This window comes from Procambarus clarkii, chromosome 49 (genome assembly GCF_040958095.1).
Source record: "Procambarus clarkii isolate CNS0578487 chromosome 49, FALCON_Pclarkii_2.0, whole genome shotgun sequence".
Classification (NCBI taxonomy): Eukaryota; Metazoa; Arthropoda; class Malacostraca; order Decapoda; family Cambaridae; genus Procambarus; species Procambarus clarkii.
The window spans coordinates 34,681,486-34,695,424 of record NC_091198.1 but is presented as its reverse complement, the minus strand read 5'-3'; the positions used below and the strand labels follow the sequence as shown (position 1 = coordinate 34,695,424).

At 43.5% G+C, this 13,939-nt stretch overlaps 1 protein-coding gene across 1 annotated transcript in view; it reads right to left on the bottom strand.

Annotated features, from left to right (window-relative positions):
- Window positions 1-13,939, bottom strand: part of LOC123763247 (protein tramtrack, alpha isoform) — a 242,845-nt gene that overhangs the window by 157,945 nt on the left and 70,961 nt on the right. Inside the window, 1 exon segment of the mRNA XM_069303178.1 lies at window positions 4,552-4,667. Within this exon segment, the coding sequence (XP_069159279.1) occupies window positions 4,552-4,667 (116 nt within the window).

The following is a 13,939-nucleotide window of genomic DNA, read 5'->3' as shown; positions in this document are numbered from 1 at the left end:
AAGACAGATTGGAACGCGGAAGACACATTCAATGGTCCACCGAGCCCAGACAGGGGTTTCCAGGGCCCCGTAGGCTGACTGCAATGGGAAGCCCGGGCAAGGTGTTGCTAACCGGTTAAGAAACCCAAAAATAACAAGGGGGTAGAGGACAACACTAAAACCCCCTGCGACATGTACAATCACAGGGGCCTAGCAGAGGGCCACCAAACACTACCAGTGGAACTATGGCCACACTGGGCAGACCCCCACCAGAAAAATGAAAATAAAAACCCCGCAAAAGTATACCGTTTCCAGAGGCAACAGGAACCAGTCGCTGCTTAGGTGGCAGGTCGCGCAACACCTTGATGCCCTAACCAGTACAATACCAGTCCCTTCCCAGGGCCAAACAAGGGTCTCAAGCCCCACCTGGCGCCAAGGGTGAGGCAAATGCCGAGCAGCAAGAACCTTTATGGAAATGGTTCCCAAACACCCCAGGGAAGATAACCCTGACACGCAGGGGCAGTACTCACAGGGCGTTTAGGGAAGTCAGCCACTAAGCGCATGCAGCCCCGGCACTGATGAGGTACTCTTGGCCACCTGCACAACACAACACACGGCAGTGAACGCCACACAAGGCAAACACCACCTAGGAAACTGAGGCCAGAGAAGCGTCTATCCCGGTTGACATTAGCTTACGAACTGATGCTAGGCAGCCGGCTCGGTAGGTCCGGGGTTCCTTTTCCCCTCTCGGGACGGGGAGGGCTGCGCGGACGCTCGGCGTGGCAGTAAAGTGTGATGTTTGCTTGTTTGCTTGTTTTCTTGGGATTGTAGAGAGTTTCTACCTCTCAGTTCGATTTTTGTTTTAGTCTTTTTACCATGTGGGGTTTGTTTTGTTATGCTTACCTTTCTGGGTGCCTAACCCCGGTCGATGGCAGATAAGGAAAACCCCAACCACAAGGGGGTTTTCTAGGGCTAATGCTCCCTGAAACCTCTCTGAAGGGGCCAGGTTCTGGCACTGGTCCCTGGTAGGTCTGAACTCCTTAGCTAATGTCCCGGTCTAATATAACATACATTAGTCCGATAAGCTCCAGGGAGCCGTAGGGGCTTCCCACAAAAAAATGAGGAAACCAGAACTTTCCAGTGAGGAAAAGAATGAAGAATATTCTCTCCAAGAAGAAAACCCTGGAAGGATATCCCAAGAGCAACACAAACCCAAAGGACACCAGGAACACCTACCAAGAAACAAGCCACAAAGACCTTGTTAGATCTCTTAAACCCAGGAACTGGAGATCAGCCAAAGACATTAGAAAAGTTGTCAGTCAAAGCTGTGAACTGTTGAACATCATAGGCCCAAGGCAGCCTGCTGTCTGGCTAGAGTTAAAGACCCTACTGAACAACCTGAGACAAATGAACATCAGAACAGGGAATCAAGGAAAGAGGATCAACGGCCAGTGAATCCCCCAAAATAGTGTAGATGGTGAGAAGGTAGCTTACAAAGCTAGCCACAACTGGCCACAGAAAATTATGTACATTCAACCTAACAAATAAGTTAATACCTTAAGGAGTTGGCAACTCCAGAAGACAACTGTTCCATTCCCTGCCAGAAAATTAAGGAGGTTGCAAATGAAGAAACCGCCCAACCAAGTAAATGGAACAGAATTCCTCTTCCAGAAGAGAGCATGAAGCTCCCATCAGTCTGAAAACCGGACGTGAGGGCAAACATAAACAAAGCCATGAAATAGATAACATGGACTGAAGGGGCAAGTGAAAAGGGTCAAACTACTGGCACGATACAGACTACAACCAACAAAGACAGACAAAAAGATGAAAGAGAGCAACAAGAAATGTTATACTAGAGCCATGACGAAGGATGCATATGGGATACTAACAACTCTGCCACCTATACACAGTACAAATGATGAAAGACCCACATCAAAAACTCTAGATGTGAAGACCAGAGGAGTATGATGAACCAGCAAGGATGCTGCCTGACTGACCTGCTGAAAAATGCAGAGATGCAGAATAACTATAACTCATGTTTCAGACACCAGGCAAGGAGTGACAGAAACCAAGGCTGAGCAGCCACTAAGGAGCTGGAAGGATCACCTTGCCAATGAAAGAGTCCAATCTGGACAAAACTTGGAGTAACAACTGAAATGGAGGAAAAGATAAATGAACCCAACCTCGATCAGTCCAGTAAAGAGACATGCCCCACAAGAACCTCATGCTCGGGGAATGGAGCCACACAAGATGTAAGCCACCAGTTCCACAGAGGCATGAAGAGGGCCATCTTGCAGAGCCACATGTTATCCCTGCACATGCATCTATCTTGTGGAGAACAAAACTCTGAGAATCTAGATGCAGAGCCACCCTCAAAGTACATCTCCAAAGAGGAAAGGACTGAAGTGACCCCCCCTCTTATCACTGCAGTTTCAGCCAATGCACAACAGAGCAGATGGAATGGTGCCATAGAATATAGCCCAGAAGAAGAATCCTCCACATGTCTTGTTACACTGCCACAAATGTGTGCACTGTACTGTGTGCTCAAAGAAGGGAACAGCAGCCAAGGAACCAAGCCCAAAAATCAACAGAGGAAAAGGAATATCCACCACCTGAACTGAAACCCTTCCCACCCTACAGAGGTAACCAGAAACCAGGAAAGATTGAAGGGCACCTAGGGACCCATCTTGAGTTCTTCCCCAGTCCCTGAAGTCTGAAATGAGGACCCCAGGGCAGGGACAAGTTTCACATATGGTGGCTGAACAGATAGGAAGGCAACACCAAACTTTGAGATCAGAACCAAATACACCCCTTTATTCCACGTAAAACTGGAAAGCTATGAATATTCAGCAGGAAGCAACAGTTCAATTGACTCCGGTGTCGATGTGAAAGAGGCAATCCCTGGAGAAGGCCAAGCAACATCCACAGCTAATTACAGCCAAGACTCTGAAACCCTAAGACATCCCAGAGCCCAGTGCAAGTGGAGAGGAACACCAGCCTCTCCAAATTCATGTCATAAAAACCTATGAGAGCTGATTCCAGCCAACACTTGAGCACCAAGTCACCAAAGTCAAAACTGATGTACAAACCTGAAGCTGCTGCTGCTGTCTGTGAAGCCTCGTCACTACAAAAATATAAAGCAAAACCAAAAGATGGTTTTACCAAAAATAGAGGTCAACAGAACTCAAAAGTCACAGGACTCAGGGTAGAGGATAATGCCCACCCAACAGGCATAGAGGAAGACTACAAATGATAATTGTTTGTGGCAAAACCAACTGACCTCCTTTAAACTCTCAATTAGTAAGTATGGTGGGTTGATTCATATCGAGCCATGCAAAAGACCCCACAGGACGTCCCAAGGCCTGCAGGTAAAGACCAAACACAATACCTAGACACCAAAGACAGTTACTGAAAAAAATTACATCAAATGCAGCCTTGAGGAAAAACACAGCAACAAAGGGTGTCAATGGCAAGTCATATGTACAAGCATGTAAACACTAAACCAAAGAGCCGAAGTTCAACCCCCACAATACCCCTGAATCAACCAGTGAGTCTCACAGACAAGTAACTGACCTTTGTACTTTTCTGGATGAGGCATCCTATACTGAAGTCTGGCCTCTCTGGAATGAACACCTGAACACACACACATGCAAGTCAAAACTAATCTTGAAGTGATATACAAGCAAATAGGCACCCCAACAGTATAGAATCCAAAGGATGGCCAATGTTCATCTAGAAATAGTTGAGGGGCCCCATAAGGCTGACCACTGAAGGAGTGGTCCACACAGGAGGACATCAGGTAAAGGATTGAAGAGTGTTGACATGAGAACCAGCAGCTCCCATGGTGCTGGCACCTGGTAGTGGCCAGCTGTAACCAGGGAAGTTCAAATTAACAACCGGGAGGATTGTTCGCCAAGTCATTTGCTGCTCCATTTCTCTCTTCTCTGTGAACCTTACAGTCGTCTGTTATGCTTTGCTTACTTTCTGGATGTTTGCATGGTGAGGGTGATCATAAAGTTCCCAATGATCAGGAGATTCAATGAGGTGAGGGAGCATGGTTCTGACTCTGGTCTGCAGTAAGCTATCAAGATCTCCTGGGAAAGACATGACATGCATATGGAGATATCTAAGTGCAGCTAGCTTAAGGCAGCCATCATTCAATTCCTCCAGAAAATGCATTTATACTAATGATAATAAGAAAATGGAAGGGATAAGTAAAACAAATATAGACCACCTTCCTTGAGGTTATCTTGAGATGATTTCAGGGCTTTAGTGTCCCCGCGGCCCGGTCCTCGACCAGGCCTCCACCCCCAGGAAGCAGCCCGTGACAGCTGACTAACTCCCAGGTACCTATTTACTGCTAGGTAACAGGGGCATTCAGGGTGAAAGAAACTTTGCCCATTTTGTTTCTGCCTCGTGAGGGAATCGAACCCGCGCCACAGAATTGCGAGTCCTGCGCGCTATCCACCTAGGCTACGAGGCCCCTAAAATGTGGAAATTTCCACCTTATGTGGAAAATAGCTACATTACACAGAAAACAACTTCATGCAACATATTATTCATATGACTGACCTGGCCACCATTGACTGCAGCACCCAGGTCACCTTGCACCATTTCAGCTGGCACAAAACTGATGTTGTCGCCTTCTTGCACAACAACATACGTCTGACCAGAACCAGTAACCACGCCTGTAATACAAAGTTCATACACTAACTTCCATGAAAACTTAGGAAGCCATAACAATGCAATATGTTAAGACATTAATAGATAGGAAAATACAAGTTGTCCACATTGTCTACCAAATTAGCATTTTCTACATAGAAATCATATTCATTCTCTTCTTTCTTTCCTCTGGAGTTGTTAAGATTCCTTTAACCTGAGCTACAAGCTTATTTTTATGAATTCAGCCACTGTACTTAATAATCTAGTTGCAAATTTTAACACTTTTTTGTTTCCATTTGAGCTTTACCATGCGTGGATTTCACGTAAGTGTTTCACATTCTAGTACTGGTTCTACATAGTCTGCAAATTGTCAAGATCTGAAACAGATCAATGAAAATAAGCAAATGATCACATTTAATTTGTGGGGTGGAAAAGTTAACATTGTGGATTGAGAACAAGAATCTTCGTCGAAAATCAATCGGCCTGATGCTCGTAAAGGTGAGAGCAAGAAGTCTTTTTGATGATTTACAGAAGAAAAAGATGTGAAACAGAGTGATCAAATATTGGTGTCGAGTCATGGGTAAATTGACAAGATACAAGCATAGAGCAAATTTACACATGTAAACGTGAGTGGAGAGGCTGCTAGTGTAGACGAGAAGGACCAGCTGAATTTGTTCCAAAATTGGCCAAAATTATTGAAGATGGAACCTATAGGGCATGTCAAGTGTTTAATGTTGATGCGGAAGATGGCGCACCATGGGAGGGTCACTTGTGAAAGCTGCACAATACTAGGATTAACCTACTCATGAAATACTCCAGCAATTCCATGTTTATCATGTTACCCACAATTTTGGTCAATAAATTAAGAACCCTTTCTTTGGAGAGCCTCTTCAGCTCCCTGAAGCTATACTGGGCTGATGTGCATATTTTAGACTGTGGCAACAATCGATGGAGTTCTAGGCCTACCAGACACTAGCACCAGAACCTGGCATCCTCCGAGAGGTACGAGGAGCAATGGCCTATAGACACCCCCGTGTAATTGGAAGCAGTTTATGTCTGCCATCTACCAGGTCAGGCACCCAGAAAGGTAGGAATTCCAAAACAAACTACAGCTGGTTAAAAAATTGAAAACCGAAAGTCAAACTAGCAGGCATAACTTCCCCAATCAAAAACAAGCAAGATGTCACAACAGCTGCTGCACTGCTGTCTGCACAACTTCCCCCTCCCTGGGAGGGGAAAGGGGGGGTCCTAGACCTCCCACATTGGCTAGCCAACCCCAATTCACAGCCTGTTGTGATAGTGGCAGTTGATCGCCTCTAGCTCCATCCTTTTGTGTAGTGCTGTGTAGAGCATACATGTGCTGTGCTACATACCTGCTTGATGGGGTTCTGGGAGTTCTTCTACTCCCCAAGCCTGGCCAACAGTCCAGTTTTCTCTTGGAGATGTCCATGGTTGTTCCGGCAATATTTCTTATAGTCGCTGGGAGGACGTTGAACAACCGCGGACCTCTGATGTTTATACAGTGTTCTCTGATTGTGCCTATGGCACCTCTGCTCTTCACAGGTTCAATCTTGCATTTTCTTCCATATCGTTCACTCCAGTATGTTGTTATTTTACTGTGTAGATTTGGGACCTGACCCTCCAGTATTTTCCATGTGTATATTATTTGGTACAGGTATCTCTCTCGTCTCCTTTCTAGAGAGTACATTTGGAGAGCTTTGACACAGTTCCCAATAGTTTAGGCGTTTTATCTCGTCTATGCGTGCCATATATGTTCTCTGTATTCCTTCTATTTCAGCAATCTCTACTGCTCTGAAGGGGGAAGATGAGTACTGAGCAGTACTCGAGACGGGACAGCACAAGTGATTTGAAGAGTACAACCATTGTGAAGGGATCCCTGGATTTGAAAGTTCTTCGTAATCCATCCTATCATTTTTCTGGCTGACGCAATATTTGCTTGGTTGTGCTCCTTAAACGTTAGATCGTCGGACATTATTATTCCCAAATCCTTGACAAGCTGTTTTTCTACTATGGGAAGATTCGATTGTGTTTTGTACCCTGTATTATGTTTCAGATCCTCATTTTTGCCGTACCTGAGTACCTGAAATTTATCACTGTTAAACATCATGTTATTTTCTGCTGCCCAATCGAAAACTTTGTTGACATCTGCAATGTAATTTTTCAATGTCTTCAGCAGAGGTTATTTTTCATGCTGATTTTTGTGTCATCTGCAAAGGATGACACAAAGCTGTGACATGTATTTTTATCTGTATCTGATATGAGAATAAGGATCAGCAGTGGTGCAAGAACTGTACCTTGAGGTACAGAGCTTTTAACATCACTTTGACTCGATTTTATTTGATTGATTGTTACTCTTTGTGTTCTGTTCGACAGGAAATTGAGTATCCAGCAGTCCTACTTTTCCAGTTATTCCCATTGACCTCATTTTGTGTGCTATCATCCCATGGTCACATTTGTCGAACGCCTTTGCAAAGTCTGTGTATACAACATCTGCACTTTGCTTTTCTTCTAGAGCTTCTGTGATTTTATCATAGTGGTTGAGTAACTGTGACAGACAGGATCTTCCCGCTCTAAATCCATGTTGTCCTGGCTTGTGCATCTCATTGTTTTCCATAAAACTAGAAATTTGATTCCTAATCACTCTTTCAAACACTTTTATTATGTGTGATATTAGTGCAACTGGCCTATAATTTTTTGCCAAGGCTTTACTCATCCCTCTTGTGCAACGGAGCTATATTTGCAGATTTAAGTGCTGCTGGTATCTCCACTGTATCCAGGCTTCTTTCTCCATATTACGCTGAGTGCTCTCGCTACTGGTACTTTACATTTCTTTATGAATATTGAATTCCATGAGTCAGGCCCAGGAGCTGAGTGCATAGGCATATTATCAATTTCTCTTTCAAAGTCTTCGAAGTTTGTGGTAATATCCGTTATATTACCTGCAGCTTGAATGTCATTCATAAAGAAGCTGTCTGGATCATCAACTTTCATGTTGTTTATTGGTGTGCTAAACAAAGCCTCATACTGGGTTCTTAGAATTTCACTAATCTCTTTGTTGTCCTTTGTGTACGTACCTTCATTTGTAATTAACGGTCCAATACTGGTCGAGGTTTTTGATTTTGATTTTGCGTATGTGAAAAAATATTTAGGATTTTTCTTTATCTCTTGTATAGCTTTCTGTTCCAATTCCATTTCCTCAGACTCATATGATTCGCTTCAACGTTTGTTCTATTTCTTCGATCTCCCTGCTTAGGTTTATTTTCCTTGCTTGTGATAGTTGTGTCTGCTGAAGCATCTTCTTGAGGTTATCTTGAGATGATTTCGGGGCATTTTAGTGTCCCCGCAGGCCCGGTCCTCGACCAGGCCTCCACCCCCAGGAAGCAGCCAGTGACAGCTGACTAACACTCAGGTACCTATTTTACTGCTAGGTAACAGGGGCATAGGGTGAAAGAAACTCTGCCCATTGTTTCTCGCCGGTGCCTGGGATCGAACCCGGGACCACAGGATCACAACTCCCGCGTGCTGTCCGCTCGGCCGACCGGTTGGTTCAGTCAGGGGTGCATAATGTTTTATGTCCGGCTTGCAGCTCTTCATCGTTACTTGCGTGCTATGGCCTCAGTGGCAGGGTATGTATGCACTTTGGGTTGACCCAGTTTCCTTTCTTCCCTGTTCCAGGGCATGGGTCTCCCAGATCATCTGCAGGATTATTCAATCCAGCCAGTCAGCGGTCTATCCCAGTGCCGACAACATTCGTAAGTTCGCGGCTTTCACTGCTGTTTGTGGTAATATGTCCTGGGCTGACATTCGGGCATGGGGCTTTTGGAGGTCGAACAGGGTCTTGGCTGCACGATACCTCGTTAATGGTCCTGGCCTTTCTCGGGCATGTGTAATCTTGGGTCGCAGGTTACAGCCAGTTGTCTCGACTTCGAATTGAGGAGCGAGTGGCGGCCGCCTCCTGGGTAAGTCCCTCTTTTTCTTTATCTTTGGTTAAGTCAGCCCTGGGGAGCCGAAGGGACTCTCCACAGAAAATCAGCGTTGAATGTAATGAAACATAATTTTCAGGGTGAGACCTGGAGGCTCCCCAGCATCCCTCCCTCCCTCCCGTCGGCGTTTTTTTTTTTCACGTTTTTTACATTCGGCCTGAATTAGGGTTGGGTAGCTGACGCGGGAGATCTGGGACCCCCTCCCAAGGAGGGGGGGGGAGTTACACAGACAGCAGCAAGGCAGCTGTGGTGACATCATGCTTGTTTGCTTGTTTTTGATTGGGGAGTTCAGCTTCGGGTTGCAATATTTTAACTAGCTGTAGTTTGTTTTGGAACTCCTACCTTTCTGGGTGCCTTACCTGGTAGATGGCAGACATAGTGACTGCTTCCAATTACATGGGGGTGTCTATAGGCCATTGCTCCTCATGCCTCCCTGAGGGGGGGGGGGGGCCAGGTTCTGGTGCTGGTCCCCAGTAGGCCTAGAACTCCATTGATTGACTGTTGTCATGGTCTAATATATACACATCAGCCCGGTATAACTCCGGGAAGCCTCCGGGTTTCACCCAGAAAATGGCATTTTATTACATTCAATGCTGTTTTTTTTTTACAAACCAGTGTTTACCCAGGTCTTTCCTATATCTATGCTTGTCCAATTTATATCCATTGTTTTGTATTCTATTTTGTGTTAACATATTATATAACTTATATATAACTTTCAAATACTTCAATCATGTCAACCTTTACTCTTCATATATCCTGAGAATGAAAATAAAGTTCTTTTAATTCCTCTTCGTACTTGAGCTTTCTAAACTACAGGGATTAACTTTGTCATCCTTCTCTGTACACAATCAAATAAAATTATGTCCATTATATGGTACAGACCCCAAAGCTGAATTACATAATTAAAATGGAGCCAAACAAGAGAAAGATAAAGCTGAAGAATAGGAGAAAAATATTGAAATAAAAAACATGTTGGATATATAGAGTGGCACTATATACATGAGCAAAGAAAGCTAACAATCAATATGACAAACCAAGACCTGAATGTAATGAAACACTTCTTTGTGGGGAAGCCTATTATGGCTCCCTCAAGCTTTCTTCACCAGATTCCTCCCACTACAAGGTTCCATCAGTTGTGGAGCTCTGGTTGGCCTCACCAGGTTTGTTGACCTGTTGAGTCACCAGGCTCAACAAAAATTAGTTTTTTTTTTGTTTTTTGTTTTTTAACTTTCAATGGTGGACCAAAGTGAACCCTACCTCCCAGCTGAGACAATAAACCACTGGGGTACAGTCAGAATGGAACCAGATCATGCAGCTTGGAGGAATCCGAATTCTCCACACTACTGCAAACTCTAGAACCGTATTGTGTGCCCGACAAAGGAGTGGTGATCAACAACCCTAGGCCAACCATTTGAGAACTGGTGACAAAGCCCCAACCGAGAGCTGAGGCATCTGTGAATACGTAGAGGGAGAGTGGTGGTAAGAGCTATGGGAAACCGAACCCCGAGAAGAGAAATCTAGTGATGCACCAGCTGGCAAAGAGCCACCAAAGGCCACACCCCTGCAACCATGACAGTGGTGAAATGGGGTGCCCTGGAGGTACCAGAACAGCATTTAAACCCAAATCCTGCCCAGACAATATATGAGGAGGGCAAAGTTGAGGCTCCCACAAAGCTGCTTGAGCAAATGCCAACTCATCCGTCACCTGCTCAACACCAATAGATGATGGTAATACAGCCGAGTCAAGCCTGCCCAAAACAGAAAGCGACACAAACCAAGAGTCCCAAATGAGGCCCAGCCAAGTCCAAACGTAGGACAGAACAAACTGGGACTTTTGCAAATTCACCAGGAACCTGAACCCACCAACCTGGAAAAGAACCAGACCTCTGGTAAGCTGACACACAAATTGACTAGGGATCCAGACCAGTCAGCCATTGAGGAAATCAAACATGCCAACCCCTAGTAAGTGTAGCCCAGTCACAATGACCAGCGCTAACTGGTGACAATACAGGGCACCAGATTTAAGACAGTAGAACATGAAAGCAGTAAGTGTGCCACCCCACTACAAAACCTATCTAATCCTTGACCCTCTAATAAATAAGAATGTGCCATTAAGGAGTTTTACCCAAAAATTACCCAAAAACTCAATTTACAACATGCGTTGGATCTAGGCAAAAAGTGATTGTGCGGAAGGTCGAGTAGGTAATGAACGTGTTCAAACCTGAGGAACTGATTAGGAATTGCAGGTCTACCTCGCAAAAAGATGACACGCCCAATGAAAAGATGAGGTCGCTCCGACAAAGTCAGAGGCCAACCAATCCACAATGACCCAACACAGCCAGAGAGGACTCTTGACCTGAAAGCCACCTCTCAGGTGGTGGGGGAATCAACCAACTCCACCAGAGGTCATGACAATTGACCTTCTGTGATGCACGAAAATAGCATCAGTGAGTGGAAGAATAATCAGCCAGGGAAAGTGGAAGGGGACTGCAACCTGCCTCCACCAAGGATCCAACCTAACCAGCAGCAGATAAAATCACAGTCTTAGCAAATTGCCTCCAAGAACAAGGGATAGAACATTGTTCTTGAAGACTGACATAAAATCACAAGAAGTTAACACTTTCGCGCTATCGGCGCTCAAAAAAAAACAATACCCCAGATGCTTTCGGCACTTCGCGCGCCTACGCGGTAAGACCGAAAAAGTGTACACTCTTTTGACTGTCCTGACAATAATTGAAGGTGCACGTATTTAAATTTGGTATCACTGTGTTCGTGTTCGCAATGAAATTGTCTATAAGAGCATACCTATAAAATGCCGCCCAAGCATAAGGAGTATCAACACCAAATAAAAAACTATGCAGATCACTCGCCGAGAGCGCCAAACAGCAACAAAATGTTTCCACTTTCTTAATGGTTGCGAAGCCTACAGTTGTCCTACATCGCTAATTTTGGTATCATTGGAATCGCAATAAAATTCTCTACACGGACATATGCATATGAATGTTTAATATAGGTAATTGCCCACCCGCAAGAGTGTGTGAAGTGGAGAGTAGTTAGCCGCGAGCGCACTGGCGAAAACACAGGGGGGAAATCATGCTTGGAAAGTTTATACATTTCCTGACCCTACTTTTCTATGTACGTATTTCTTTTTTATACCAATGTGTTCGCAATAAAATTTTCTATAAGATGAACTGTATAACATTGGTACAAAGCATGTGTAAGAGAAGCGCCAAATATAGAACCACGTCGCTCAGTATGCGTTCGCGGCAGAAACGAACGCATTGTTTTCGTTCGTTTGATGTTTGTCATGTTTATACTTGTTGAAACATTTTATAATTTGTATGACAGTGATCGCAATAAAATTCCCTACACAGACATATACATAACACATACAAATATTTCACACGTGTTGGATATATCAACGGCTAAAGGGAACCCACTGCCACACGCTCGCCACACCCCCAAACATACTTTGTGTATTTTTTTTTTTACTCGTAGAAGTTTATGTGATATAATATTCATTCTGATACTAAAAAATTTGCAAATAAATTCTCTACAAAACAAAAGTATCCCCATCCATTTCGGTTAAAAAATGGAATTTATAGAAATACTTTTTCGATTGACGAGAAAAGTAGGCAGTTATGCGGAATCGTAAGAAAACCCAGTGACGAGTTATCTCTAATATAAAGCGCGAAAGTGTTAACATAACAGCACTGGTGATTTATAATGATACACTGATTATCATAAATGCCTTCAGTCCACCAGCAAGCCACACATGGACAATGAAGCAGCTGGATAACAAATGAGAGGGCCTCATAGCAATCATTAGGCATATTACAGTAGGAGCAGTTAAAGCCCAACAAATTTTTACTTGGTGTCTTTAACTTGAAATTCATAGACTGAGAGGACCATGAAGCAAGAACGGAGGACTTAGGGACTGGTAGATTTGTAAACTTCATCCTTGAGACATTCATGTAACAACCTGCTAAACAATCTACAAGAATGAGGGAAGGGGAATGTTCCTTCAATGTTGGATTTGATATTCATCAGGAAAGAAGAAGAGAAATTTAACATTCAGTACCTTTTCCCCTTGGGCAAAAGTGCCCATGTCATTTTGGAAATAAAGAATGCAATGTGTTATAATCTAGAAGAGAATGAGGAAAATGAAGCAGTTAAAAACTTGATTTCAAGAAAGGACACTATGGGGATCTTGGCAAAGGCTTTAATGAATTTGATTGGAATGACTTTCTGTTAGGCAAGAAATAAAATGAGATGTATGTCAAGTTTTGTCAAATATATGATGAAGACAAAAATTCATACAAAAAAAAAGATACAGAACTGGGAAACAGGATGCCAAACCCCCAAACATATCAGCAAAGATGCAAGAAACAACTACACAAGTGAGAAGAGCATCAGAAAGAAATTTTGAGAAGGAAACAGCGGACAAATGTAAAACAGAACCAGGCCTATTCTACAAATTCATTAAAAGAAAATTGCAGGTAAAGGATAAAATTCAGAGGTTGAAAATGGGAAAGAGATTCTTGGAGAATGAAATAGAAATGTATGAAACACTAATAGAATATTTCCAAAGTGTGTTTGTGTAAAATGAATTCTTCAGACAAGCAGAATTCCAGAGAACATAGAGCACATAGAGGTGTCTAAAAACAAAGTAGAAAAAATGCTCAAGGAGCTAAGTAGGCACAAAGCAGTTGGCCAAAATGGAGTTTAACCTTAGCTTCTGAGAGAATGCACACCTGAGCTCAGCATTCCACATCTATTGATTTTTCAGCCATCTCTGTGTACAGAGGTCTTGGCTTGGCTATATGGAAAATATCCAAGCCAAGACAATATGGAAGGAGTCTTGGTTAACTATATGGAAAATAGCTAACATTGTTCCAAATCTACAAAAGTAGCAGCAGGGAAGACCCCTTTTAATTATAGACCTGAATCATTTACAAGTGTAGTAGTCAAAATATTAGAACAAATATTTAAAGCCAAATGGGTAGAACACCTGAAGAGAAATAATAAAATAACAGAGGGAGTATATTGTTTTCAATCTGGAAGATCCCGTGTAACGAATCTACTTAGCTTCTATGAGAGAACCAGATTTTACAGGCGGGATGATTGGGTTGATTGCATTTATCTGGACGTAAAGTCTTTCCACTGTCACGGTAAAGTCCTACTTAGCAGTAAATCCTGCCTGTTCCTTTACCGCCTACTTATCAGCATGCTACAACAAAGATTCAACATCAACGACAACAACAATACGTGCCCGTATACGTATTGTCTAGACA